Raw genomic sequence first — 24,850 nt, forward strand, 5'->3', positions numbered from 1 at the left:
TTGACTTTTCAAAACCTTGCCAAAGATGTGCAGCCCTGAGGTCTGGCCAGCCCTTGTTCATCTATGCCAGCCAAAGTTTAGGACAAGAAAATTCCAAAATAATAATTCAGGTGCCTTCACAAACCTGGCATTGCTGTGCCTGGGCATCCCACAGACTTTCGGCAGGTGGGTTCACTCTGGTGACTTGCTAACCTCTCAGCAATAAGGTGCGTAGCACGTGTTCCCTTTGCATGACACTGCGTATTTATTCACAGCTCTGTGAGATCGGCTGCAGTGCATTTTCATTCTGTGTATTGTTCTCTGGGGCTGGTGATGCCATCGCATTGTGCTGAGTTTTTAAGAGTGCGAGCAGCACTGCTGATGTGACTCCCTGGGAGCCTACTTTCCACTGGCCTGGGATAAAATTTGGTGGTTCATTCTCTGTCGGACGCACGCGCGTGCAGGGAGGCAGGCACGCCAAGAGCAATGGGGTTAGTGTAGCTGGGACACTGAAAAACTATGCAGGATTCACCCAGCTCTCTGGTGATGGATGGATACTCTAGCAATGTGCCAGCCTTCCTAACCAAACTCTGGACGCTGGTGGAAGATCCTGAAACGAACCATCTCATCTGCTGGAGTACTGTAAGTACAGCAAATATCGGGTGTCACCAAGTGCCTGCAACACCAGGAAAAACCCAGGTGCAAGGCCAAAGTACTGCATCGCACAGCAACTTCCCTTTGCTTGACAAGTGCTGGCCAGCTAACTGGGAGACTGAAAGGACTAATAGTTCATTAGGGGGCCTTTTGGATATACTTGACATTATTTATCTGCAATATTGTGGCTTTTCTGTTTCAAAGGGACAACTGGTTGGGGAGTGTTTTAAGAACAATATTTACACATTTTGCTTGAAGCATCTTAAAGGGTGTCTAATATTGAATCTTCTAAAAATCCAGACTGAGAGAGAGGTTTTTCACCTTGCTTCAATCTGCGGTTCCCTAAAATTTTCTAGAAAAGGTGCAAAGCCCTTAAAAAATTCTACTGCTGTTTTTATTATTTCACATGTGTTTCTTAGCAGCCTTTCACAAATGCCTTGGGAGAAGGCAGCAGATAAACAGCATTCAGACCTCAGGCTAAAACCTAAAGTTTAAACAGATCTCAGACCGGCACCCTAAATTACTCACATTTTGGAAGAGCTTTACTTGATTTTTCAACGAGTCTGTGTGATGATCATGGTGATGTGTGTATGTATTGTCTGTATAACTTCATAGGGATAGGTTGCTTTGCTTTGGCTTCTTACTTGTCACTGAGGCATTAATACACTAAGTGCAATCAGAGAATTAAAATGACTTATTTGTCCCCCTCGTACAGCATTTTGACACCACGTTGTGCTTTTGACCTGACTAAGACTTGCTGCAAATAATGGGATTTGTCTTCAGCAGGAAGTTATCAGATAAGTTGTGTGCACAAACTTGTTCTCCAAAATCCTTGATTTATAACAAAAGCAGATTTAAAGGGGAAAAAAATGTCTAAAGCAGCCTTTTTGTCATGTGTTTGTGTCCAGCAGGGTTTTCATTCAAAACTTGAGAGAGGATTTGAGCTGCATTGTTATCCAAGGCAAAGGTTGCTTTCTGATGTTGGTATTACGTAGCCATACCTCTGAGAACGACCAAGTTTTGGCATTGTGTGTTTTAAATAAGGACTTTCAAACTAGGAAGGATTTTCTAACGTATAAATAGTCCCCTCTCTGTTACGCTTATAATGTTGTTATTTTTGACTGCCCACCACCACCATGCTCTGCTTTCCTGCAACCTAACATAAGCTACAGCTATGTTCTTGGGAGGTTTTGGCAAGGCTTTTAGATGTCTAAGTTTCCCATGTTGCATGCTCCCATGTTTCCCATGTTCTTCCTCTTCTATCTATCAGTGTTGTTTGAGTTGAGAAATTGTGTGCATGCCTAAGATTTCTGGACATAAGCAGAACTCTTAGAAAACAGGACCTATAAGGACTTATGAACTGTTTCTTAGCATGAAGAAGAGATGGAGAGGAAATGTGGTAATAGTTTATATATACACTAAAGGCTGTTGTAAGGTGGAAAGGAAAAGTCTGCTGTCTGTGTCCATGGTAGATTGGACCAGAAGTAATTAAATGAATTTTTGAAATGGAAGATGCAGTTAGGAAGAACTCCTAGCAAATTCCTGGAGTAGCTTGCCTGGGCAGGGCATAGGGCGTCTGTCATCATGGGTCTGTCAAAAACAGTTAAGATAAGCATCTGCCAAGACTGACATGCTGCAGAGTGATTTTTGCCTTGGGCAGAGAAGTGTCTCCCAGCTTGCGCTCCCATGATATAAGACAAGCAAGGCACAGCTGCTGTGTGGGAACAAGCTGGCACATGCACGGTTCATCGGTGAACACGCAGTAACTGCAAAGTCTCTTGTGTCTGTAGGAACCCTTTCGGGTGTGCCAGCTTCTGAGAACATTGCAGTCCTGAATTCAAAGGAATGACTTCTCGAGAGAGGCCATAAGGAGATGTTCAGGTACACAAAACCCTTGTGTTTCTCATTTTACATCAGCCTGCCCAGCCTGGGACACGCAGCTGTATCCCAGAGAGAGTGAGTGGGCAGAAGCACAAGGGAAGCAGGATAAACCAGCTCTGTCCCCCGAACAGCCTTTGCAGTGTTGGGAAACCCTGGTCCCTGCTGTCATGTCTGCAAGATCAGTCTGTGGGGATAACTTCAGCTTACGGATTATTAGTGAATCTCTTAAGCACTTGACTAGCCTTTGCTTCTGCTGCATGGGGTAAAGAATGATAGGAAAGACCCTGGTGATGGTCAAAGGGCACTGTCAAGGCAAACAGTCATGTTCAGTGTTTGCAGCAGTGAACAAGGAGCAAGAAGTACAGCTGACCCAGAGTCATGTGTCTGTGGGTGCACAGGGTTAACCATCAGAGCTGACAAACAGAGCCAGAGAACAGTGGGAATTGGCACCGTTTGGTGATGGTGGCAACAAGTAGGGCAGCAGGGTTTGCCAGCTGCCTGTTTTCTGGTGGCCATGGGCAGGCTACAGGCATATACCCGCACCTCTTTAGTTGCTGAACTTTCTCGTGGTCCTAATTACACTCCCTGTTTTAGAAACTTCCAGGCAGCCCTGAGAGCACCCATGCAGCTACAGACCCTGTGATGGGTGCGTGGTGGGACCCACACACCCCTGGTATGCTCCAACTGCACACAGAGCCTGAGTGCTCGCTCTTATGAAACACTGTCCTCTGTCAAAACCCACTCTGCTGTGAAATAACCCCTGAAGCTGACACACCACTTGACTGCCGGTAATAACGCTGAACACAGCAGAAGGATGACTATGGCTGTGCTGGTCTCAGACCCCTCCCTGCCAACACTGCACAGACCCTGGTGTCTTTAGCTAGCTGTCCCTTGAAACTGGGCTGCAGCTGAATTGGTAAGTCCCAACTATCTGCTGATGTCTTGGCCCTGGCATAGGTCTCTGCATCTTGCCTGTCCCTCCGTAAAGCTGTGGAGAGCTTAGGCTGCACGGTTGGGTGCTTCCCCAGGTAGCTCTTTGCAGCTCTTTCTCTCTCCACAAGCAAAGCCAATGTGAGCGCCTGGAAGATACCGTTCTCTGCAAGTTTACAAAAATGCCATGTGTGCCCCAAACTCCATGTCCAAAATCATGAGTCTTCATTCCTCCAAATTCCTGGTGCTGCCTCCCCATCTGGAGCAGAGGTAGGATTTAAGGTGGTCCCCCTGTCACCATGTCCTGGAGACACTGATCTGTTGAGGTCAGAGATTTAGAAAATGTTGTTTCTACTTGTTGGTTACAGCTGAAAATTAATTGCTAATTTTTCTGTCCCTAAAAAGGTCACATGGATTGCTGTTTGCAAAAAGTTCCAAGGCAGCTTCAGTGCGTGGTGTCTCACAGGCCCTTTCTGCACCAGCTTAAAACTGTCCGCAGGTAGAAGGCCAGGCAGGGGAAGCAGATGGCCTGCATGTGTCTGTCTCTGCCAGCAATCCCAGGCACTTTGCCTTGTTTTGCAATCACAGATCCTGGCAATGCAACCTCCGAAACGGATATCTCATCTGGTTAACATGCATGTTGCTAGCTTGGACTGTAAAGCATGACTGTTAACATTTTGCGGTTGCCCTTGTGGCTGTGTACTTTGAAAACCAGTCAAGAGAAGGTGCGTAGTGCTTCTGGATCAGTGTGGTGTCTCCAAGGATGATTTGCTTTCTTGCCTTGCTGTTTCTTGTACCATGTCTCCAGGCAGCGCTTCCTCCAGGACTGCTGCACTCTGGAGCAGATGGGTCAGAGTTAGACCTATACAAGCAGATCGAGGGGTTATAATGGCAATTCCCACTTTCCAGGACCTTCTTCAGACACCAGAATCTTTCTGTGAGGTCCACGCAAGGGTGGACAATCACAAGCTACCACCTATTTTTGTGTAAAAGTCTGTAGTTTCTTTCTCACATCCAAGGCTCTGAACTAAGCAGTAGCAAAGTTTAGTAGAAAAAGATCAAAACTAACTATACCACAGTGGAAAGGAGCACATCCATCATTGAAGGCTGTTGTCACTCTTCTCAGCTTCAAGGTGACAATTCAGAGGGCACGACTTCCCCTGCTGTAGGACTCAAGGGAATCACCTCCTCCTGGGCCCCTCTCATGGTCAGGGACGCTCCTCTGACTTCACCTTTGTCCTTGTCTCCTTTGCAGAATGGGACCAGCTTCCATGTGTTCGACCAAGGACGCTTTGCCAAAGAGGTGCTGCCCAAGTATTTCAAACACAACAACATGGCCAGTTTCGTCCGGCAGCTGAACATGTGTAAGTTCAACCTCCACATCCTCAGGCCATGTGGGTCCTACAGACGTGGGGGGGAGCAACAGAAAGTGGGGGTGGGATGGGAGGCATGAAAGAGAACTGTGGATAGAAAAGTTGAGCTCTCACATATACACATTACTGTGGCATAATTGATTTTGCCAAAGAGGACCTGCCTCTCAGATGCCAGGGGAGCAATTTCCTTGTATTGACCTTAGATTCTAGCATGAAATTTCTTGTTAGATTAAATCATAAGATGTGAGCTAAGAAATTTCAGCTACCAGGTTTCCCGCTTCTCTTGCATCAATTTGATGACCTATTATTGTTTCTTTTCCCTTTTACTCTATACGGGGCTTTTTCCAGCTACCTGATACTGTGACACCTCCCTCAGAAACTGCTTTTTTTGAGGGTAACATGCCCAGAGCTTATCCATTTTCCCAGCCATATCGCTAAACTAATTATGGACAGTACTTCTCCCTGCAAACCTTGCCTTGCCAATTGGGCATTTTCACCCCTTAACAGAGGTTTAGGTATAGTTTTCAGCCACATCTAGACCACAATTGTATTAAATATGGTTCTTTTCTGATTGTTTTTGGAAGTTTTTCAATGACTAATTCACAAAGTTCCTCAGCAAAGTTTTAACTTTGCTATTTAACTGTATGGTAGCCCTATTGCAATTTTTAGGCCAGTCTTTGAGATACAGTTTAGAAACCTTTCTAGGACTTCAGAGAAGTAGTCAAGGTAGATTTCCAAAGGTGCACGTGACCCTTTTCCCCAAAAGCGGCATCTGATGCTGGTCTGTGCCTTTGAAAAACCTTCCCCTGAATCCCTTTGGCTTGCAAATCAAACTAGAGATTTTGTAAGGACAGGCGTTTCAGCTCCTGGCAGACAGACCGGCATGCCTGAGGGATTGCCAGTGAGGCTTTCACAGCATGGGCCAGCAGCAGCATGTCCCCAGAGTCACGGGGTGTCCAGCAGGATGCACGGGGCTCTCCCTTGGTCCGGATTTCTTGTAGATACGTCCCAAAAGCGTGCCCGGCCGTGGGGAGGGGACATGGCTGTGCCTTGAGCACCAGAGCAGCTCAGAAAGTGGGGGGAGTGAACAGAAACATCCTCAAAAGTGATGGGGGGGAGGTGAGGAGGACGGCCTGCCTCTGTCGGCCCTTCAGCCGTGCCCTCTCCACGCAGACGGCTTCAGGAAGGTGGTGAACATCGAGCAGGGGGGTCTCGTCAAGCCCGAGCGGGATGACACCGAGTTCCAGCACCTCTGCTTCCTGCAGGGCCACGAGCACCTCCTGGAGCACATCAAGAGGAAGGTGAGGGGGTGCCGGGCGGGGGGATGCACAGCAGCCAGGCCTCGGCAGGCCCCCCCGTGAGCCCCCTTGGGCGGGAAGGCTGAGGTGTGGCAGACCCCTGTTCTAGAAGGCTCCATACCACCGGTGGGCAGAGGCTGCATGGTCCTTTTTCAAAACATCCCTCAACAGTACGGCCCACAGCTTAACTAAGGGTCTGCATGGAGGCGTAGCTCCCTTGGTTTGCTTTAAGCCTGCTGTCCCTTGATTTAATTTGTTTCCCCTGGGCCTTCTGCTAGGAGAGAAGTAGTGAATACTTGTTTCCTGCCCCTCAGCCTTCTCGAGCGGAAAACGCCTCGTTTCTCCCTGAGCAGGAGCCCTCTGTGCCCGCTGCCATGGCTCTCTGCCCTGTGCCTTTCTAACCCTCCCACGTCCCTTTTTTGGGGTGGATTGAACAGAACAGCACTCCGTGGTCACTGTGAGGGTCTCTACCACAGCTGCATTCCTCTCTTGATAACTCCCCAAATGCTTGCTTGCTTCCAGACCACAGCCCCCCGTGCTACAGAGTGCTCAGCATAACTCCAAGATCACCCTGTGGTCTGGTTTCTGTCCTCTCCATACACACATGCGGTTGTGGTGGGGGTCCTCGGTGTGCAGGGCTTGGCTTTCATCAGAGTTTTGCCTGTGGTTTTTTGCTCTGTTGCTCAGTATCACGAGACCTTCGTGTAGTGCTGCACGGCCAGGCTTGCTTCGCACCACTCTGCTTTTGAATCGTTACCCGCTTTTCTAGATAAGTACAGTCTAATTCCTGCAGGGTCTCCCAACAGTCAGCTCCTGTCATTATAGAAGAGAAAACCTATTCCTGCCCTCTGTTTGCTGTCTTTTAACCTGTTATCGATGCCCAAAAGGGCTGTTCTCTTACTGAATTAGTGTGGCAACTTCAGAAAAGGGACTTCAGCAAAAGCCTTCTGGAAATCCAAGTGTAATATGTCAATTTGAAGCATTACCTCAGGCTCATACCTGTAAAACATGAGGCTGGATTGGGTGTCTCTGTAGTTAAAGTAGAAAGATTTGATCAAGCAACCTAGTTCAATTCCTCCCTGGTCCTCAAAATACCTCCTCCCCACCCACCCACCAGCTGATTTGAAATAAGTCCCCACTCTGGTCTGGAATGTTCTGCTGCCAATAGACCCTCTGTACAAAAGGATTTGTCCTGCTCTTTGCTCTATTTTATCCCTTTGGCTCTTATAATAATACACTAAGGATAGTTCAGACTTGTGCACATAGCCTGTCCTAGTGTTTCAGCATGTCAGAGCCTGGCTGGTGGAAGTCCTGCACCACAGCCACAGAAATGACTTTGTCTGTTCATAGCCCTTCTTGCTTGGTAGAATCCACCTTTGATTTTTCCTCCTCAGGTGTCAGTAGTGAAAAGTGAGGAGACCAAGATGCGCCAGGAGGACCTCAGCAGGTTGCTATACGAGGTACAGATACTGAGAAGTCAGCAGGAGAACATGGAATGTCAAGTGCAGGACATGAAGCAGTGAGTTGAATCCTACTCAGCCTGCTTCTTATGGGCATTTGTTTCTCTAGGGTTGTTGATCTTGGGGAATGTTTGAAAGGAGAAGCTTTACGCACCTCCCTCCCAGGGAGCACATGCTGAGCCAGGGACTAATCATAGGGACTAGGTGTGCTTGAAACAATACCGTAGGATTTCTGCACAGACCCCATGTTCTATAAAATATGAATTAATGCTCAGCCTCTGTCTTCTGTGAAAGGTAGACATATTCTCTACTTCTATGTTTTCCTTTGCAGATGAGGAAAGTACAGAGTAGGCCATGTAGGAAGTATGTGTATAACCTGGGGACTTAACTCAGATAACTGTATTTCCTCCAGATAGAAATGATGGCACAGATTTAACTCCTTCTCACATGTAGAAGAGTCCTTGGCAGAAGCGTGGTGGTGTCCACTCCAGCTATTAAAAAAATAATAAAAAAACCCTCTGTCATCCTTCACCTCCAAAATATATGACTGGCCTAAAATATATGAGAACACGGGAACTGCTGTAGTGTTTAGTCCATGGACCCGTCTCTCTGAAGACTATGTCTTCTGACATGGCCAAAATTGTTGTATAAGAGCAAAAAGAGCAAGTACAATGCATCTTGCATGTGGCTGCCTGACCTCCAGCTGTCTGAGACTCTGGGATTTTCTGAGTCAGACATGGTCACTAGGAATTTAGTAAATGGATACGGTTTTATAAATCATGCACTTGGAGAGGTTTTTATTTTCCTCCAGAATTTTAATCCTTACAGAGAACTTCGTTTAAAAAGCACTGGAATGATCAAAAAGACCCAAAGCCCTTCTTTTATAATGAAAGCTGATATTCATACATCACCAGATGACACTGACATCCTGGGCCTTGAGACAACACCATATACTGTGAAACTTCATTCCAGCCCAGCACCTCATGTGCAACGGATAAATATTTTTAACCCTCCTCAATTTTTAATGACTCCCAGACTTAGCACATGCATGAAATCACGCCATGAAATCCAGGTACAATGGCAATGTAAGAGTATCTAGGTTTGTATCTTACATGATTTTTAAGGAATTCCAGTATTGATGATTTGGCCTTGCTTTTAGTTTATTCTCTGTTTTGATTTGCTTGTTCCCTTCCTCCATCTGGCAAAGGACAACATTGCATTCGAATGATGAAAATAATACAATTTTATAAACTAAGATAGACCAGTAATCCCAGGCTGAAACCATATTAAGAAATTTACACTGGTGAAGAACCATTAGGACCTAACTCCAGTACAAGCTGTCAGACTAAGGAAAGCTGCTTTGCTGAAAATCCTGTCAGTACCAGTACAGAAAGTTCACTGCAGAGATTCTTGCTGTACAAGCTGCTATACTAGGGCAGCTACTATGCTCTTTCAAGCCCTGGATCTTATCTTCCCAGTTTTAGCATCCACACTAGAAAGACTAAAAAGCAAAAGGATTTATAACTTTCACCTGTATGATAGGTTTTGCTGGCCTGTCAGTTTTGGTACATCCATATACTCTTGCGATAAATTGACTGGCAAAACCTTTTGCAGCATGCACTTGGCTGGCCTCCAGATTTGGAGGCAGCACAGTAAATAAACTCTGCATCTCCCCATCCCACTTTCTGGGGCCGACTGTTCAAGAAAGCCTGTAAACTCCCCTGTGCGCTGCATTTGCAGACAGAAAATAAATATGCTTTATGCAATTGCAAGCTGGACACAGGTCTGTGCTGGATGAAATTAGTGACTCCCACTAATAAAATCATTACAGTCCTCCTAGTTCAAGGCTCTCAGATGCAGAAGCATCCGTTTAGCTGCTCCAGTCACTCCCAAATATGCTTTTGTACCACCATGTGTATGAGGTTTCAGCAGGCAGAATACATAGGATCCCTATCCATAGGATCTCTTGGTCTTTAAGGGCACTGGGGACAGTTGTGGAGAGGTTGGGCTTTCTTGGTTCCCACAGGAAACAGTCTTGGTGATCCAAATCATTCAAAGTCACAAGTCAGGCCTTGCTGAAATTCTGACTTTGGCCCAAATGTTCCACTAAAACTAAACACACGTGTCCTCTTGTTACCCTCTCTTTGTTTTGACTCCATGCTTTGGTCTGTAGTTCTTTTGAGGTCAAAGGAAAACAAGGAAAGCAATTGTTTGACCCCGTTTGGGACACCTGAAAAGAGCCAAGGACTGCAAGAGCCCCAAAGTGAGACAGACTTTGCACAATTGGGTCTACTGTGCATCATGGCAGCACCGTAGGCTGTTGGGATGTTTCTGTGCTCACGGCAAGTTTCTGTTTCACTTTCAGGCAAAATGAAGTTCTTTGGCGGGAAGTTGTTTCTCTCCGGCAGAACCACTCACAGCAACAGAAGGTGATCAACAAGGTAGTGGTCATATAAACTCCAAACTCACTTGTACTGCATGGTACATGTCCTCTTCTGATTTTTTTTTCTTGTCCCATAATCTTCTCCACACTCTGATATCACGGTATATTTTATTTTCCCTCTTTCAAATTGTGCAATGCTCTTACGTGTCCTATGGAAAGTGGTCATTAACAAAGCATAGATTATGCCTTTGAGAAAAAGATTTTAATTTCCCTGTCAGTCCTTGCTGTGATGTTAGAAACCACTTTTCTGCCGACGTCCTAAGCAAGAGAGCACAACTCTCAGTAATTGCCCTGTATTGACTGTGTTCTGGTTGTACCGATGCATTTGGGCTCCCCAAATCTTTCCTCTTTCCTTTGTACGAGAGAGGAGCCTCTCCCTCCGGCTAGTACTGAAGCTGCAGGCAGCAGAATTGGCTAGCCATTCCCCCAGTGGGGACCTCCAGCAACTGTTACGTTTTCTGGTGTTACTGGCATAGTTGAGGAATTACTGTACAACCTTTTAGACCGAAGGAGCACTGAGGAGCCATCTCCCTTAAAACCTAGCATGACCAGTACTAGAAAAGGCCTCCCCAGTGATTCCCAGGTGGTGCTGACATGACTGAGCACGTCACATTTCCCAGTCCCCCTGGGAACCACGTTCTGATCCTCACGTGGCATCACAGAGTCATAGGACTGGATAGAAATGCATGAGGCTATCAAACCTTCCTCCAGCTCTGAGGCTGGACCAGCCACACCACTCATTGTAGAGGCATTTATGCAACTCTATTTTGTTATATTGAGCAATGAGTAAGAGACAGCTGTGATATATAATAATAATGCTAGCTTTGTTTGGAGGTCAAAGCAGAGCATTAGGTTCAAGCTGACCTAGGAAAATGTTGCGAAGTGATTCCTCTCCAAAGCCATTCTGCATCTCTTTTAGTGTCCTGTTATATCAACACTGAATTTTACAGGGCTGGAAAACTCAACTGAAAGAGCGAAGACCTCCGTCCAGGGACTCCCCTAGAGGGTTGCTTCTTTCATTTGCAAAGTCTTTGTCAGACTGTATAGAGCCTCTTATAAAGGTCTCTAAAGACTTTTACAGAGGCCAAGACTAACTCCAGGCCTAGGAACGTTTGCATGTGTACTTCACAGGCAGATTCCCAAGTCTAATAGGGTTAGCTGGTGTTCTGCGTGCACAGCAGTGGAGAGAGAAAGCACTGAGCACATGCACCTGGCAGCCTTTGCGCAAAGCAGGCACCTGGCTGTATTGCTTGAAAACCGGGCAGGTCATTTGAGTTCTTGGAAAACTTAGTGCTGTTTTGGGCTCTGGTGTCTCATGCAGTTTGGCTCCCATATATCATGGCTGCTCCCAGCTTTGGGGTGGTGTCAGGAGGGAGGAATGTGTGAGATAAGAATGGCTGCAAGAGCACGGAGTGCTGAATCACTCTGCTGATTAACACCGGATTTTGATCTCTCCTGACAGCTGATTCAGTTTCTGTTTGGCCAGCTCCAATCAAGCCCTAGCAGCACTGGGATAAAGAGGAAGCTGTAAGTACCCTTGTGTGGTGCGCACACGCTCACGGGTGCATAATGCTGCCCCCTCACTAAAAGCACAAGCTCAGCTCGCCCAGACAGGCGGTCACCGGACCAGGGCACCATGGTGATGGGAAATGAATGGGCTGAACTGCCGAGTCAGACCTGCTGACATGCCCCATTCAGTGGTCTTTAGAGAAGCACCATGTCAGCTCATGACCTTTATTTGGGGAACGCAGAGCGCGATGGGAGATGGGAACACTACCTAGTGGGAGGGTAAAGGGCAGGACCCCACTGCTGGTCCTACAGGTTCCAGTTTTGCCACTTGTCATCAGGAGCAGCACAGCTGGGCCCAGCCAGCCCACAGACACCTTTAGTTTGACCCACAGTCACTGAATGGGGTGTGTATCTGACACAGGTTTGGTGGCATGTAACCTGCAGGCCTTACAAAGAGGAAGGGGGAGAAAGATTTTAGTTATGGGGTATCTTTAGAGTCATAAATAAGTTCTTCAAGGCAAGTGAGTAGAGGAGCTTGTATTAGGAAGCTTAGTGCCTTCCAGGAGAGCAGCCATGCATTTCTTGCTCTGTGGTGCTTGTGATCTAAAGAGGGGAGAGGGGCTACTAAGAGGAGTTTGCCTTTGTGGCTCAGGCTGAGGGCAGGGACCTGCCTCCAGTTCCTGCCTTTATTACCTTGTGGCCTTTGGCAACTCAGAAACTTCTCCATGCCTCAAGAAAGGAGCCAGGCTTCCCAAGAATGGCTGCTCAGGGGAGTTGATTTTCTTTAAGTCAGTGTCCTTGTTCTTGGCTGAGTCTTCTCATGAGGATTGTAAAGGAAACACAGGATTGAATGAAGGAGCCCATAATCTGTACAAGCAAGCTGGATATGCTTACCTCTGTCTACCCTCTCTACTGAGCCTCTTGGAAGGGATAAACACTGCAAGGTGAATGGTAGCAAAGAAGAGGGCTCGAGGGGAGGATAACAGCTGCTCTGAGTCACTGAGGTTCATGAATGGGGAAATTTTTCCCCAGTGGAGTGGGGAAGCAGAGAAATGAGATGCTGGATCTGATCTCTAATTGCCACGGTCAGCGCTGTGCCCTCCCTGTAAAAGCTTTGCAGCCCAAGAAATGTTGTCTTAGACCACTGCTTTTTGAAAAAAGCAAATCATTAGTGAGAAACTGTGCTGAAAAGGGCAGAAGAGCACAGAAGTATCTGCCCAGCAACTGTATTGACCTTCTTATGAAGAGGGATCACACCAATACAACCCAGCTGCAATTTGCACAGTGTTGTGCATGTTAATTTGAGTTTCTGCTTCCTTGGAAACACAAAGGTCTGTCTTCAAGGAACCTCAGCTCTTGTGTCTATATCTGTACCTCTAATGTTTTACCTTTCACAGTTTTGTTTTCCTGCCTCTTCTAAATGACTGCAGGAAAGCATAGCGTACAGCCTGGAACAACTGTTGGCACAGACCAGAGTGCTGACTGGGAGCAATGGGTAGGTTTGGGCAGGATGGGCACATCTGACCTGGGATACTGTTAGACGGGTTAGACACTAAAGTTACTTTGATAAGAAATGTTGGATGGGAGGTTCATTTGTGGCTCCTGGAGCAGAGAGCTGGACACTTACAAATTTGTAGTTGTTGCAGGGCTGGCTAAGGTATCTCGGTACATACTGAAGGGCAGATTATGCCATAACAAGGTCCATGCCAGGATGATTCAAGTATTCTTTTTTATTCTGTGTCTTTAGTTAATGTCATAGGATAGAAAAAGCCTGTTAAGCGAGCTCTTAGACAACACTGAGCTCTCAAGCACTGTGGTCACTGTGTCCTGCTGTATAATGCCCTTCACTGTGGGATCTAACTGGAGTCAGAGCAAACCCATAATTTCTCCCAACATATCCAACTCCAGTATCTGTAGGATGAAGGGAGCTAGGAATTATCTTCTGTCAAGCCTGTTAGACATTACTGTGGAAAAAACTGTTGGCTTTCCCTGGTGACCTCCGCCAAATCACTGTCTTCTAAATGAACCCTGAAGATGCTTTTCCTGACTGTGGGACAGTAGGAGGAGAAGAGGGATTTGCTAGGCAGTTTTATAGGATCATCACAGCAATAACAATAGTGGGTGTGTAGCAAAATATACCAGTTCCCAGCTTCTCTGGGACTGTATCACAAAACCAAGGACTGCCACCCAGGAAGTTTCATGATAGAAAGGCAGTGCCATTTTGAGGCTCCTTCTCATTCGCTCTTGGTTTCAATCATTTACTATGCATAAAGCTCTCCTGCTACAGGACCCAGCACGCAGACACGCTTCTTATTGTCAGTGACCATCTGTAAAAGCCTAACAGTCTTTTTTTAAAAGCCTGTATGCAGTGAGTTTAGGCTCTGGTCTGCTTTGTGTCTCCCTCTGTTTTATTACTTACTTAGTGGGTGGCACAAGTTCCTTTTATGCAGTGCTATGTACGGAGATGTAGTTTTGCCAAAGTGGCCCTGAGCGTGAGGGAGCTGGTAACAAGCCTGAATTCCCAGTATTGCACTAATAATTTCAGCATAGCTACCTCCAGTTAAACAAGCTGAGGATCCAGCCTAGAGCTTGAAACCACTAGCAATTAGAAGAAAGTATGAATTGAATTTGTTCAATTCAAAATATGAACTGAATTTGTTATTTTACTTGCATCTTTCAAATAAGATCTCGAAAACCTGGATCATCCCCTCTATATATGGCTAATGCCATTTTTAATGGTGACATCCTCCAAAACTGTTGTTTCCCTTCCTTGTTGATAACACTGGACAAGAAAGTACCTTACAGCTGAGAAAAAACAGAGTACCCAGGGGAAAACAACCCTTGGCTGAGAGACATTTCTTGTATGAGCAACCAGGAACCAGTCAGTACGTGCTGGGAAAACAAACCTGTTTCTCCTTACAGACCTCTGATGCTTGACAACGGGATCTCAGCTCCGCAAGTGGCCAAGTTCAGCCGGCATTTGTCTACAGACCCCCTGCATGACCCCTATTTCATACAGTCGGTAGGTTTACGCCAACCTCTGAGCTTTGTGGGATTTCTTTGGCCAGGGTGGAAAAATGTTTGAAGTAATAATACAGATTACAGAGTAAGTAGTTTAGCAAGAGTTGGCAGTGAAGAAGAAAAGAGGTTTGCAAATCTGAGTGACATTTATTATTTCTTCAGCTCCCCTGCTTCAGGGAGGGGCACATGCTTGCATATGCTTGTGCTGCCATGTTCATGTGGGAGGCCATGGGTTGTGGGAGGGAAAGGCAGACCCTGCACACCAGATTCTCCCTGGTGTTATTCCAGCCTGGCTTATCTCAAGGGGAGAAAGGCAGAAGTATGCTCTAGAAGGGGGTACTTGATCTTTCTGACCAGAGCCAGATTTTTGCAGTTGCTGAGGGATCCTCACCACACCTAACCCACCAAAGCAGACACCAGACACATGACACATGTCATACAGTTAAAATACTTGAACTGCCATGAGAGCGCCATACTCCCCTGTTGGGCTGTGTTCAATTTTTCCCTCCAGAGAAAGCTAAGCAGTCTAGGCAAAATGTCAGACATGGTAAAACCTCTCAGTAGCTGACACTTCAGTCACAGTGCTTATTTTACACGTGCACCTCTGCGTGGTTGGAGGAAAGACCAGAGGAAATTATAATGTTGCATAGCAGGTAAAAGCTTTCTTGGTTTCCGTACAAGGAGGACTCAAGGGCACAGTGAGTAAACCCTGACTATATCTCAGATAGGGCCTTGGACTTGTTCTGGGCTCCAGAAGGATAAATCTATATGATTTTTGCTTTCCTCAGCCATCAACAGAACCTGCCTCTTGCTTAAACAGCCCTGCAATTGCTGGAGGACCCATCATATCTGATGTTACTGAGGCATCACCATCCAACATAATAAATATGCAATCCCCTCCTGAAAATGACAGGTAAACATGTTTGTGATTAAAAACAGGGAGGGTCTGGTGTGGACTTGCATAACTTCAAAAGAGTTTTTCCTGGCTGTAATTGTACCAAAGTTTCTGTCTAATTCGCAAACCTCTATAGAGATGGTGGGCTGGAATACTTTTTTCCAGTTTGCAATGTGGGTCAGTTTCTCCGACTTAGGGAGGGCTAATAACAGCACAACTTTCACAACAAAGTCATGAGTTTCATGCTGAGAACTCCCACTCACCTCTTTGAGAAGTATTCCATGTTTCTTTATATTTTGTTCTCAAGACAGGCTGTCTCAGACTTTATCAAATAAATGAGATGCTAACACTTGTTGGGTTTATTGAGAGAGGGAGACAGAAAGGAGGTTTCCTTTTGGCTTTGACAAAGAAGAAACAGAATCAAACTGTACATCTTTCTGCTAATGAGAACAGAAATGTTGCATCACAACAACTTCCGATGTTTGACAACTTTTCTGTGAAAAGGTCCCAGTAACAACAACTGAATGCAGAGGTATTTTAATGCTTATCTCTTCCTGCCACAGGCATGCAGTGTATTTAGGGCTAGTAGCAGAATAGCTACAACTATGTCAGTGGAAAGTAAGTAGACAGATGAATCATGGAAACAGTTTCTCAGGCATAGAGGCAAGGCAGTTATACTCTAGAAATTGCCTGTAAATCTGCCTTATAATTGAACCATAGCCATAAAATTAGCTAGAAGCATGTAAAGAGCTCCAGATTAAAAAAAAACAACCCTGGAAGCCATTTCTAAAGCATAAAAATTTTAATATAACCTTCAAGTTAAGTTGCTTATTTCTACTAATTACTGAGTGCCATCTGGTGGCCTCTGATCTGTGCTGTGTCTGCATGACAAGGCTCTGAGCCAGCCACAGCCCTAATGAGTTCAGGAGTGTGTACTTCCCAAATCAACATGAGCTCCTGGTGGGAGTTTAGGATTCACGAGATGAGAAGATGATCTGAAAGGAATGCTGAGGAAGGCTTAGTAGTGTCACTTACCATCCCATATGTGTGACATGCTTACGTGTTGTCTTGCAGCAAAGCTAGTCTGTAAGTGTTGTAAGATAATATTTTTTCAGGATGGCTTTTCCATGCTCTGTGCCTGTTGATCTACATGCCTTTGTCACTTTGGCTCCAGTTGTGCAAGTTCACAGGGAGCTGTAAAATCTCCTGTAAGTAGTACAGAGTGGATTTTTACATACAAAATGCTACTATTCAAAACTTCAATGCCATAGGTCCATCTGGGAATAACGTGGAGTGCCTCTCCCACTGGAAAAAGGCAAACCTCTGCTTCCAAGCAAATAAAACTTCTGACTGGGACTGTCAGATCTTGATAGCTTCTGTTCCAAATCCTGCAGGGCCACAAGGTCCTGACCTGTGTCATTGGGATCGCTGGAGTGCTTGCTGGTCCAATCCTAACTCCTGCATGGGAAGGTCTTACTGATCCCATTCCTATCTCTAGGGTGGAGACTTTTCTTTTTCAGGGAAACCTCTCTAGCCTAGTGACTATTTAACCTGCCTCAAGCCTAACACTTGTCTGAGGAATGATCGAAAAAAAAGTGTTTTCCATATTTGCAAAACAATCAAATGGGGCAAATTCGTTACAGCTATGACTGATGAATTGACTGAAGATATTCCAGCTGAGCTTGTTTCTGGAGCTTGCTGAAAAGAAAACAAGGTTGCTGGTTTCTTTTGCCCATCTAGGGGAATGGAAAGACCCTGTGGGGCAGTTTGATGAGAAATGGAAGCAAGCCGTTGTGCTATTGCCCTTCCCAGTAGCGCAAGGCCTTTGTGGAGCAGATGTGTGTGTGGTGCTAAGTCTTGTCTCTGATACAGAGAGAAGTGCCTCATGCTGATCAAGGAAGAGCCAGTCAGCCCTGGAGTGAAAGCCAGCACTGAGCCTGATGTCCACCTGCCAGGCTGCCGGGCTTGCTCTGAGCCGCCTGTGCTCCCGGTCGCCATGGTTCAGTCTGTTTTGGAAGGCAAAGGGAGCTGTGGTGCAGCCCCACCAGGGACCTCACAGCCATCTGAGAGAAGAGGCAGAAGGGCATTGCTGGACAGGTGAGGGGAGCGAGAGCGAGCTGTGGCCCTGCGTGTTTCATGGCCCTCTCTTCCCATGAGCGGGAAAGAAAAGGGAGGCTGATTTTAAGTCGCCTAATGCAGCCTGGTGAGCTCCATCCTGTACCTGTGGCACCTGCTTAGAGGACCCTTGAAGCCCAGGGGACAGTTCACAGGGGTAGGGGGTCTGTGGGTGAATTGCTTGAAGGACCCAACAGAGGAAGAGCTGTCAGAGCATGTGCATCACAACCATGGGAGCAGGAAGAGGGGTTTTTTTGCAGTGAGAGGGATTTGTCCAAGGTCCAAGTGAAAGCTGGAGCCCAGACCAGCATCCACGTCTGCAGTCTTGCAGGCCACTGGACAGTACTGCACCTCCATAGCTTGTGTGCCCTCTGCCATTTGTTGAGTCTTCAGTTACGTAAAGTCATAAGGAAATATTTGTCACTGGTGTTTCTGTGCAGTGAATAAGGTGTCACTTGTGTGCCAATACACAGACAGTGATGGAAGATGACAGTCAATCATCATCATAACCTCTGCACTAAGTAGGGCATATATTTGATAACACATCAAAGCATTTATCAGGCCCAGGCTTGGGCTTGAGAAGGAAATAATTTGCCCCCTTTCTTCTCCTCACCTGTGCTGTGAAGTCAAATAGACTTTTCTCTTTAGTCTGTTCTCCCTTTGCATCTCCTTGTATCACCTTTCCAAGGTGACTTTCCTGAGTCAGTGCTAGATCTATCTTCAGGGGGCAGCCAGTCACTTTGGCACCACACGCTTCTGGGCAGGTACTGGGGAGCTGACACTGCAAGAGATCTCTGCTTCCCCATCTCTGACTAAGAGTGAAAACCCATGAAAGTTAGCTGCATTGCTGTGCTTGTCTCCTTGAACTGCAGGGGCTCAGTAAAATGCTAGGCAGTCCAAAGCAAGGCTTTATAAAAGGGTATAAAATCACGCCTTAAAATCATGAAATAGCACATGAGGTCACTCACGGGGATGAAGAGTTGGGAGTTTGTGTTCACTGAGTGCAGAAGTCTGATATAAAGAGATGGAGGTTTCATTATTTTGAAGCCAGGGCACGCAAGGGGGGTTAGCACAGTGTCATTAGGCTCAGTCACAGGGCGATCTGGGTGAGCCGTTTTTGGAGCTGTGGTCTGAGACTGAAATCCCAACAGCACCGATGTCATGGGTGAGTGTACAGCAGGAGGAAGGCATGGTTGCAGCTTGGTGGATGATGTGGAAGTTAACTGCAGAATTAATTCCTGATGGCAATTACAGCAATGTAAGGAGGACTGGGGGAAAAAAACCCCAAAACACTCAATAGGGTTATCAGAAAAGCTTCTGTTTTCCTTTGGGTATTTACAGAGAACCAAATTTCTCCTTCTGAACCCACTGGCTACTTAAAAACATTTTATTAGAAGAAAAATCATCCTTTTTTAAAGACTCTGGATTTTAAGAGAATTTTTTTTAGCTTTTGAGGGGGATTAAACACAGCAGGGCCTCACAGTTGCTCCTTTAGCTGAATGTCTCATGTAAATGTAGCCTGCAGGCTGAATGCCTGCAGGTAAAAGTCACTCCTTTAAAAGCCATTTGTTAATAGGAATTCGGCCATCTTGGACCCAGGAGGATGGGAATGCAGCCTGTTCTGGGTCCCAAGTGCCTCCCTAGAAGGATTTCTTCTAAGGAAAGCTTTAGTTTTCCCTGTCTTGAGGAGATACATGCACAGACTATCCATCCCCAAACCACATGCATCACCCAGGAGAGGAGTAGTCTCACTTGTTTTACCATCAGCCCAGTCACCTGTGTGCTCTGCTGGGTTGGACTTCCAGGATTAAACCAACTCATATGGCATAAACCCAGGCTGGCAGTGGGCACTTGGTTTTCAAAATGAGATTTAAGCATAAACCTCATGTTGGAGGGCTGCTCAGTCCTGTTTTCTATATGTATCTGTGCAAGTCTCATTCGTGGCAATATTTCCCCTTGTCTTTTCTCAGAACAGATATTTCAGACCCGTTGGAAGGCACGGACTGGAGCTTGGAAGGGCTGCAGCTGCTGCTGAGGAGCCAGCAGTACGGCCTGGAGCCCACCAGCCTCTTGGATGTGAGTGTCAGGCCCTCCCTCCACTGGGGCGGCTGCGGGAAAGAGTTGTGAAGTTCATAGCGGTACCTCTGGGCTGTAAATCAGATAGACCATGCTGCTTGTTCTTTTGTGGCACTTTATCTGCCACATGCTGCCAGTAGAGTCACAGCTCTGTTTTGACCTGCTCCTGAGAACTGGCAGGATTTCAGACTTTAAATGATGCTTTTTTACATGTCTTCTGAAAATACACATATTTGAACTTCTAGGAGCACAAAACATGGTGCATTTGGTAAAGACATCATCATGAGACCTAACACACTTATGTAAAATAGGTTTAATACAACTCTCTAGCTAGTTTGGTAATTGCTTTGGGTGGGTTAGTTTATTTTCTGCATATTCTACGTCTTAGATAGTCCTAGATTGTTTAGGTCTACTACCTTCCCCTTTTCCTCACACTCTGGTAAGTGTAGCCAATGTCAAATTCTCTCTCTGCTGAGATATTTATCTGTCTGCAGTTCTCCAGTGACTCTTCTTTAGAAATTGATGGTGGCTTTTTTCTTCAGTATATATGTAGAAATATGAAGGTTTGATAATTTCTCTCTTTCACACTGTCTCTCCTTGTACATATAGTCAGTATATGAAAGTTTTTTTCCAATAATGAAATAACTCTGTACATAGCAAAGAATCTATATGTCAAAGATATGCTCCCTTGAGGAGGTGCTTCAGATACAGGCACGTGGTAAGCTTGCATGGATAAACAGGAATGAAAAATAATTTAAAAAATCAATCTTATTCTCTTAAAGCCAGTTCCCAAGTGTCTGTGATTGATTTTGACTTTACAGAAAGCTTTTCTAGTGGCCTGCTCTATCACTGACTCCGTTGGTTCCTGTTTCTTATTTCTCATTAGGAGGTGTTTTCCTGTTACTGACACACTTTTCTCTCTCTGTGCAACTGAACATCACAAAAGTGAGAATGAATCATAAAACTGCACCCCAGATCAACAGCTCCTTTTCCCAGGTTGCTTAGACTTCTTAAGAAATTGGCATCTAGTCATTGAGGCAGCAGTAATCTGCTACTGTGTTTTGGAATGCTTTTAAAAAAACATATGAGTCTGGGAGTGTCCTAGGATCCAAGAGCAGCAAAAAAGGACTTTGACTTGCAGTGCACACAAACACCTGCCCTGGTTTACGACATGACTGTGGCATCGGGTGTCTGTGCTGTCCCACCACTGTCAGGCAGCAAGGCTTGTGGATCAGCACAAGTGCCCACAACTCAGCTCTTGCTGTTCTGGCTGTGCTACAAATCAGCACACACGAGCCTTTGCCTGTAGCTTCAGTTAATATGTCAGAGCAGCTGAGGCACAGGCAGAAGTTGCTTTCTGGCATCTCTGCCAGCAGGGCTACAACCTCCTGCAGACAGCTGAGGATATGAGTATCTTGAACCATTACATCTTTCAGAGCCCTAATGGTGTTTTTCTCCCAACAGGTCTTTAATCCCAATTTATCTTTGAGTGAGTGGAATTTGACTGAAATGGAAGCCAGTCTGTCCCCGGTAAGAGATGTGTATTTCTGGGTATCATAATAATAATAATAAAGTAATTATGAAGCAGAGCTTTTGCATAACTGAAGAATGCTTAGTTATTTTATAGCCAGAGGGGAGAGTGTGGTAAAGCACAACAAATATGCATCTCCTGAGGGTAGGCTGAGAGTGTTATCTTATACTCTTGACCTGTCTTTCCCACTCAACCAGCGCTTGTTTAGAGGTGTGTTGGTGTCCTGGGGTCTTTAATTGAAACTGGCCACTCTAAACTTTCTCTTAGCGTGAATGTCATGTCCTGCTAATACCGTAGATTCATAAAGTATCTTTGTGCCAAAGCTCTTTATAAAATATGCCTTTATAAAGTGCAGCCATCCCTGTACATTTTAGGACCGGTAGATCCACATGCAATTAGAATAGAGGTTCATGCATACCCCTACAGAAGAAACAAGGAGAAATTGTTTGGCAGTATTTGTTTGGAATTGACATTGACACAGACACAGACATTTCTGAAGTGCATATGGTGATTTAATAAACAGTGAAGGAAATGTGTGTTTCATGGCTGGGTTCTTTTTCCTGCCTGATGAAGGGTGAATTTTCAGAGCCCCCTCCTGCCAGCCAGGTCAGATAAAGACTTGGATGGTTGTGCCATCTCTACAGATGCGCAAGCAAAGTGTAATCTATTCTAATGAAGTGCAAAAGATCTCTAAGCCTTCTTCATGATATCACTATCCTTTTCAGGTTTTGATTTAATAATTTTGAATTTACTAGGTAATTCCACTTCCTGAGTGTTAGGAAAGAGAGTCTCTGAGAGAGAGATAATATTAGCAAGTCTTAGAAGCAAGGGACAGTCTCTTTTAAAAAGGATTGCATGAGAGAAAAGGCCAAGAGGGAGGCTGCAATGTTCAATAGTTCAGTCCTCGAGTCCACTGAATTTCCCAGCATCTGGTGCAGCCTACCCTTAGCCTTGCTCATCCTACAGAAAGTCATGAACATAGAGAAGCGTGGAAGTAATACCTGCAGCAACTCCATGCCTAGAAGCACTGTGGAAGCAAAAGCTAGTTTTACTTTAAAGACAGTCATAGGCAAATGGAAAGAAAATTCCCTTCATATTTGTTGCTGGCTGCAGAAGACTGTGGGTTTGCTTTGTACAGCAGCTGGGCAGGGACAGCCACAGTGATGCTAGCCTGGCCTCCTCATGTGACAGGAGCTTCACATCACATTAGCCAGGGCTAATAGGGGATTACATCTCCCTTAGCTCTCTCTTTCAGACATACCTGCCCTTGAGCGCACGCTTTTGGCTATTTTAACAAAGTGCAGGTGAGGCTGGGAGGAGAGGCAGGGCAGGGAGGATAGATTGCATTGCTGGTGGATGTTGTGCAGCATTGATGAAGCAGTGATTTTCAGAAATGGCCTAGTTCTAACAAGCTCCCCTGTCTTTGTATAATTGTACATTGTAGTTTATATTTTTGCATCAAGATGCAGCGACTCACAGTGGATCTGGAGAAGAATGCAACTGAGCTGCCCTCAAAAGTGTTCAACCCACCGTTTAACAACACCTGCCCAGGTAGGAGCACTAGCAGCTCTTGCAGACTCAGGAATGGGGATGTAACTAAGGTGTTAAACATGTCAGCAGCTAGATGCAACGTCCAGCACTGATCATTTGCCACTTTGAGGGAACAAAACACGTGTCTTACTTTACTTTTGTGATTGTCAGTCAGCAATGTTTCCACAACAACTGCTAAGCTAGTTACTGAGCAGTAGGAAAAGTATGGGAGATAAACTAAAGTTTAAATGTAATTGAACTACCTCTGTTTCTGCTTGGGTCCACGTCGTATTTATCAGTGTCTCCACTGTTTTCTCTGCCTGTTCATCAACACCTAAGACCAATGTGGTAGTCCAAGTGGGTAAGGGGAGTGAGAGCTGCACAGGTCCCGTGTTTTGTCTGGATTCTGCTGCAGAGGAGGTGACCCAGTAGCTGCTAGCAGCCAGAGGCAAAGGTTATGTCTCAGTTTCTCCAGACCTTTTACCAGACCTCAGGAGAACTGGCCAGCTGATCTTCTCCCACTCACTGACTCTAATAAAGTGTGTCATTGACCTTAGATATGAATCTAGAAGTGTTTCCTTGGTCTTGGAATAGCGATATATTATTATTCTCATGTGTATTCAGCTGGGATAGACCTGAAAGAGAAGCTTTTGTGAGCCTTAGTTTGGTGCTGTAGCCACCTGAACCCACCCCAGAGTTTTGATGGGGTGTGTATCATTCAAGGACTTCCAGTCTCCACCTTAAGCTCAGCATCTTGCATGAGCATCAGAGGTGTTAAAAGCCCAGCTACGCTGGAGACAACTCTTAAGCATGCTGGAGCTGAACTGCACAAGAGGAGCATCCCCTGTTTGCAAAGCCTTTCTGGTCCATGCAGTGGCGTGATGCTGAAATAATGGGGCAATTGACAGATGTCTCCTTCTGCAAAGATGAGGAAAAACAGACAGTTCTTGAGTGAAGGAGCAGAGAAGCTGCTCTTATCCACTTCTCAGTGTCTCCAGCCATTTGGTCATCCCTCTTTCACTTCTTGTAAGGCATCTCAGCATTCAGGCAGAACCCAGCTTGGTAATGTGCAGAGATTCCCATTGATTTTAATGGGCTTTTGAGTGAGTCCAGGTTTGACTCAAGTGTTTCCAGCCTTTTTTTGCCAGGAGTGAGGCCCCTCACCTCCTGTTGCGGTGGGGATTTGCCACTTTTCAGTTCTACATATGTAGTCTGGTAACTTGCCTTCCAGAAACTGAGTTTTCTGTTGTCTGTTTGCATTTCTAGGGAAAGATGTCATTCTTGAAAGCACCCAGCAGTTCCTCATTGATCGTCAGTCAATCTTTGGAAACGACCTCATCAGCTTGCCTGAAAGTTCATCGCTTTATGTTCCATCTGAAAATATGGCTTCCTACCTGTCCTCTGTGGGTGTCCAAGGGGATATCCCATTAAACCTGAGCTCTTCAACTGACAACAACCAGTGATTTAGCTTCCCAGAAAAATCATCTCCCTCCCACCCATCCAAGCATCCACAGGTTTGAATGTAAAGAAACAAAAGTGACTCAGAAACCCACAAGAGAGTTTCTTTTTGTGCCCTTTCTTTTTGAGTAGATGGAAATGTTCATTAGCTGTTGTATTACCCTCCCTGCACCTGGATTTCAGTGTTTGCCCAGGATAACAATTTTAAAACAAAATACTGCTTCTGATGCTTCCTCCTATGTGGAGTGAGAGCTTGGCAGGATTTTTTTTTCTTGAAAATGCTTTTAGAAATTTAAAATCTTCTAATAAAATTTAATTGAAGCGTAGCTTGAAAGTACATTAGGGACTTCATAAAATAAAGTGATCCTGACTAGTGCCTGCAACAGCAAACTGTTGGGATTTTATTGGGGCAGCACAGATTAGCTAAGATGCCTGACCCTTCTGGATGCTGTTTTTTAAATAAGAAAATAGTTCTATATGCCAGTCCAATGCTCTAAAAATATTCTTTTATCCATTTTCTGGTTTTGATGGGATGCACTTGTGCCTCTCCCTTATCCTTCTAGAGTGAGTAGGAAAATGAAGACCTCTTGGGGTGTGCAGAAGATCATTTTCTGAGTGACCACTCCAAGAGTATGTCTCTGGCTCCTAGGGGAGTTACAGACCATCACAGACCCCAAAACATCCCATGCTAAGTTGA

General features: G+C 45.5%; 1 protein-coding gene across 1 annotated transcript; it reads left to right on the forward strand.

The window, feature by feature from the left end:
* Positions 1-498: 498 nt before the first annotated feature.
* On the forward strand, positions 499-24,239 carry HSF4 (heat shock transcription factor 4). Its single transcript, XM_010584545.1, has 13 exons — positions 499-621; positions 4,700-4,808; positions 5,991-6,118; positions 7,510-7,634; positions 9,941-10,016; positions 11,481-11,545; positions 14,450-14,549; positions 15,337-15,461; positions 17,316-17,540; positions 19,529-19,634; positions 21,099-21,164; positions 22,629-22,716; positions 23,962-24,239. Exons 1-13 carry the CDS (start codon positions 499-501, stop codon positions 24,156-24,158), a joined length of 1,533 nt encoding a protein of 510 aa, XP_010582847.1. The 3' UTR covers positions 24,159-24,239.
* The last annotated feature ends 611 nt before the right edge of the window (positions 24,240-24,850 follow it).

Source organism: Haliaeetus leucocephalus, unplaced genomic scaffold (assembly GCF_000737465.1).
Source record: "Haliaeetus leucocephalus isolate CR32 unplaced genomic scaffold, Haliaeetus_leucocephalus-4.0 Scaffold92, whole genome shotgun sequence".
Taxonomy (NCBI): Eukaryota; Metazoa; Chordata; class Aves; order Accipitriformes; family Accipitridae; genus Haliaeetus; species Haliaeetus leucocephalus.

Coding starts and splice junctions, on each gene's coding strand:
- HSF4 (XM_010584545.1), top strand. CDS start 499: ATGCAGGATTCACCCAGCTCTCTGGTGATGGATGGATACTCTAGCAAT. Junction 7,635..9,940: donor CAAGTGCAGGACATGAAGCA/GTGAGTTGAATC, acceptor TTTCACTTTCAG/GCAAAATGAAGTTCTTTGGC. Junction 15,462..17,315: donor TCCCCTCCTGAAAATGACAG/GTAAACATGTTT, acceptor TCTCTGATACAG/AGAGAAGTGCCTCATGCTGA.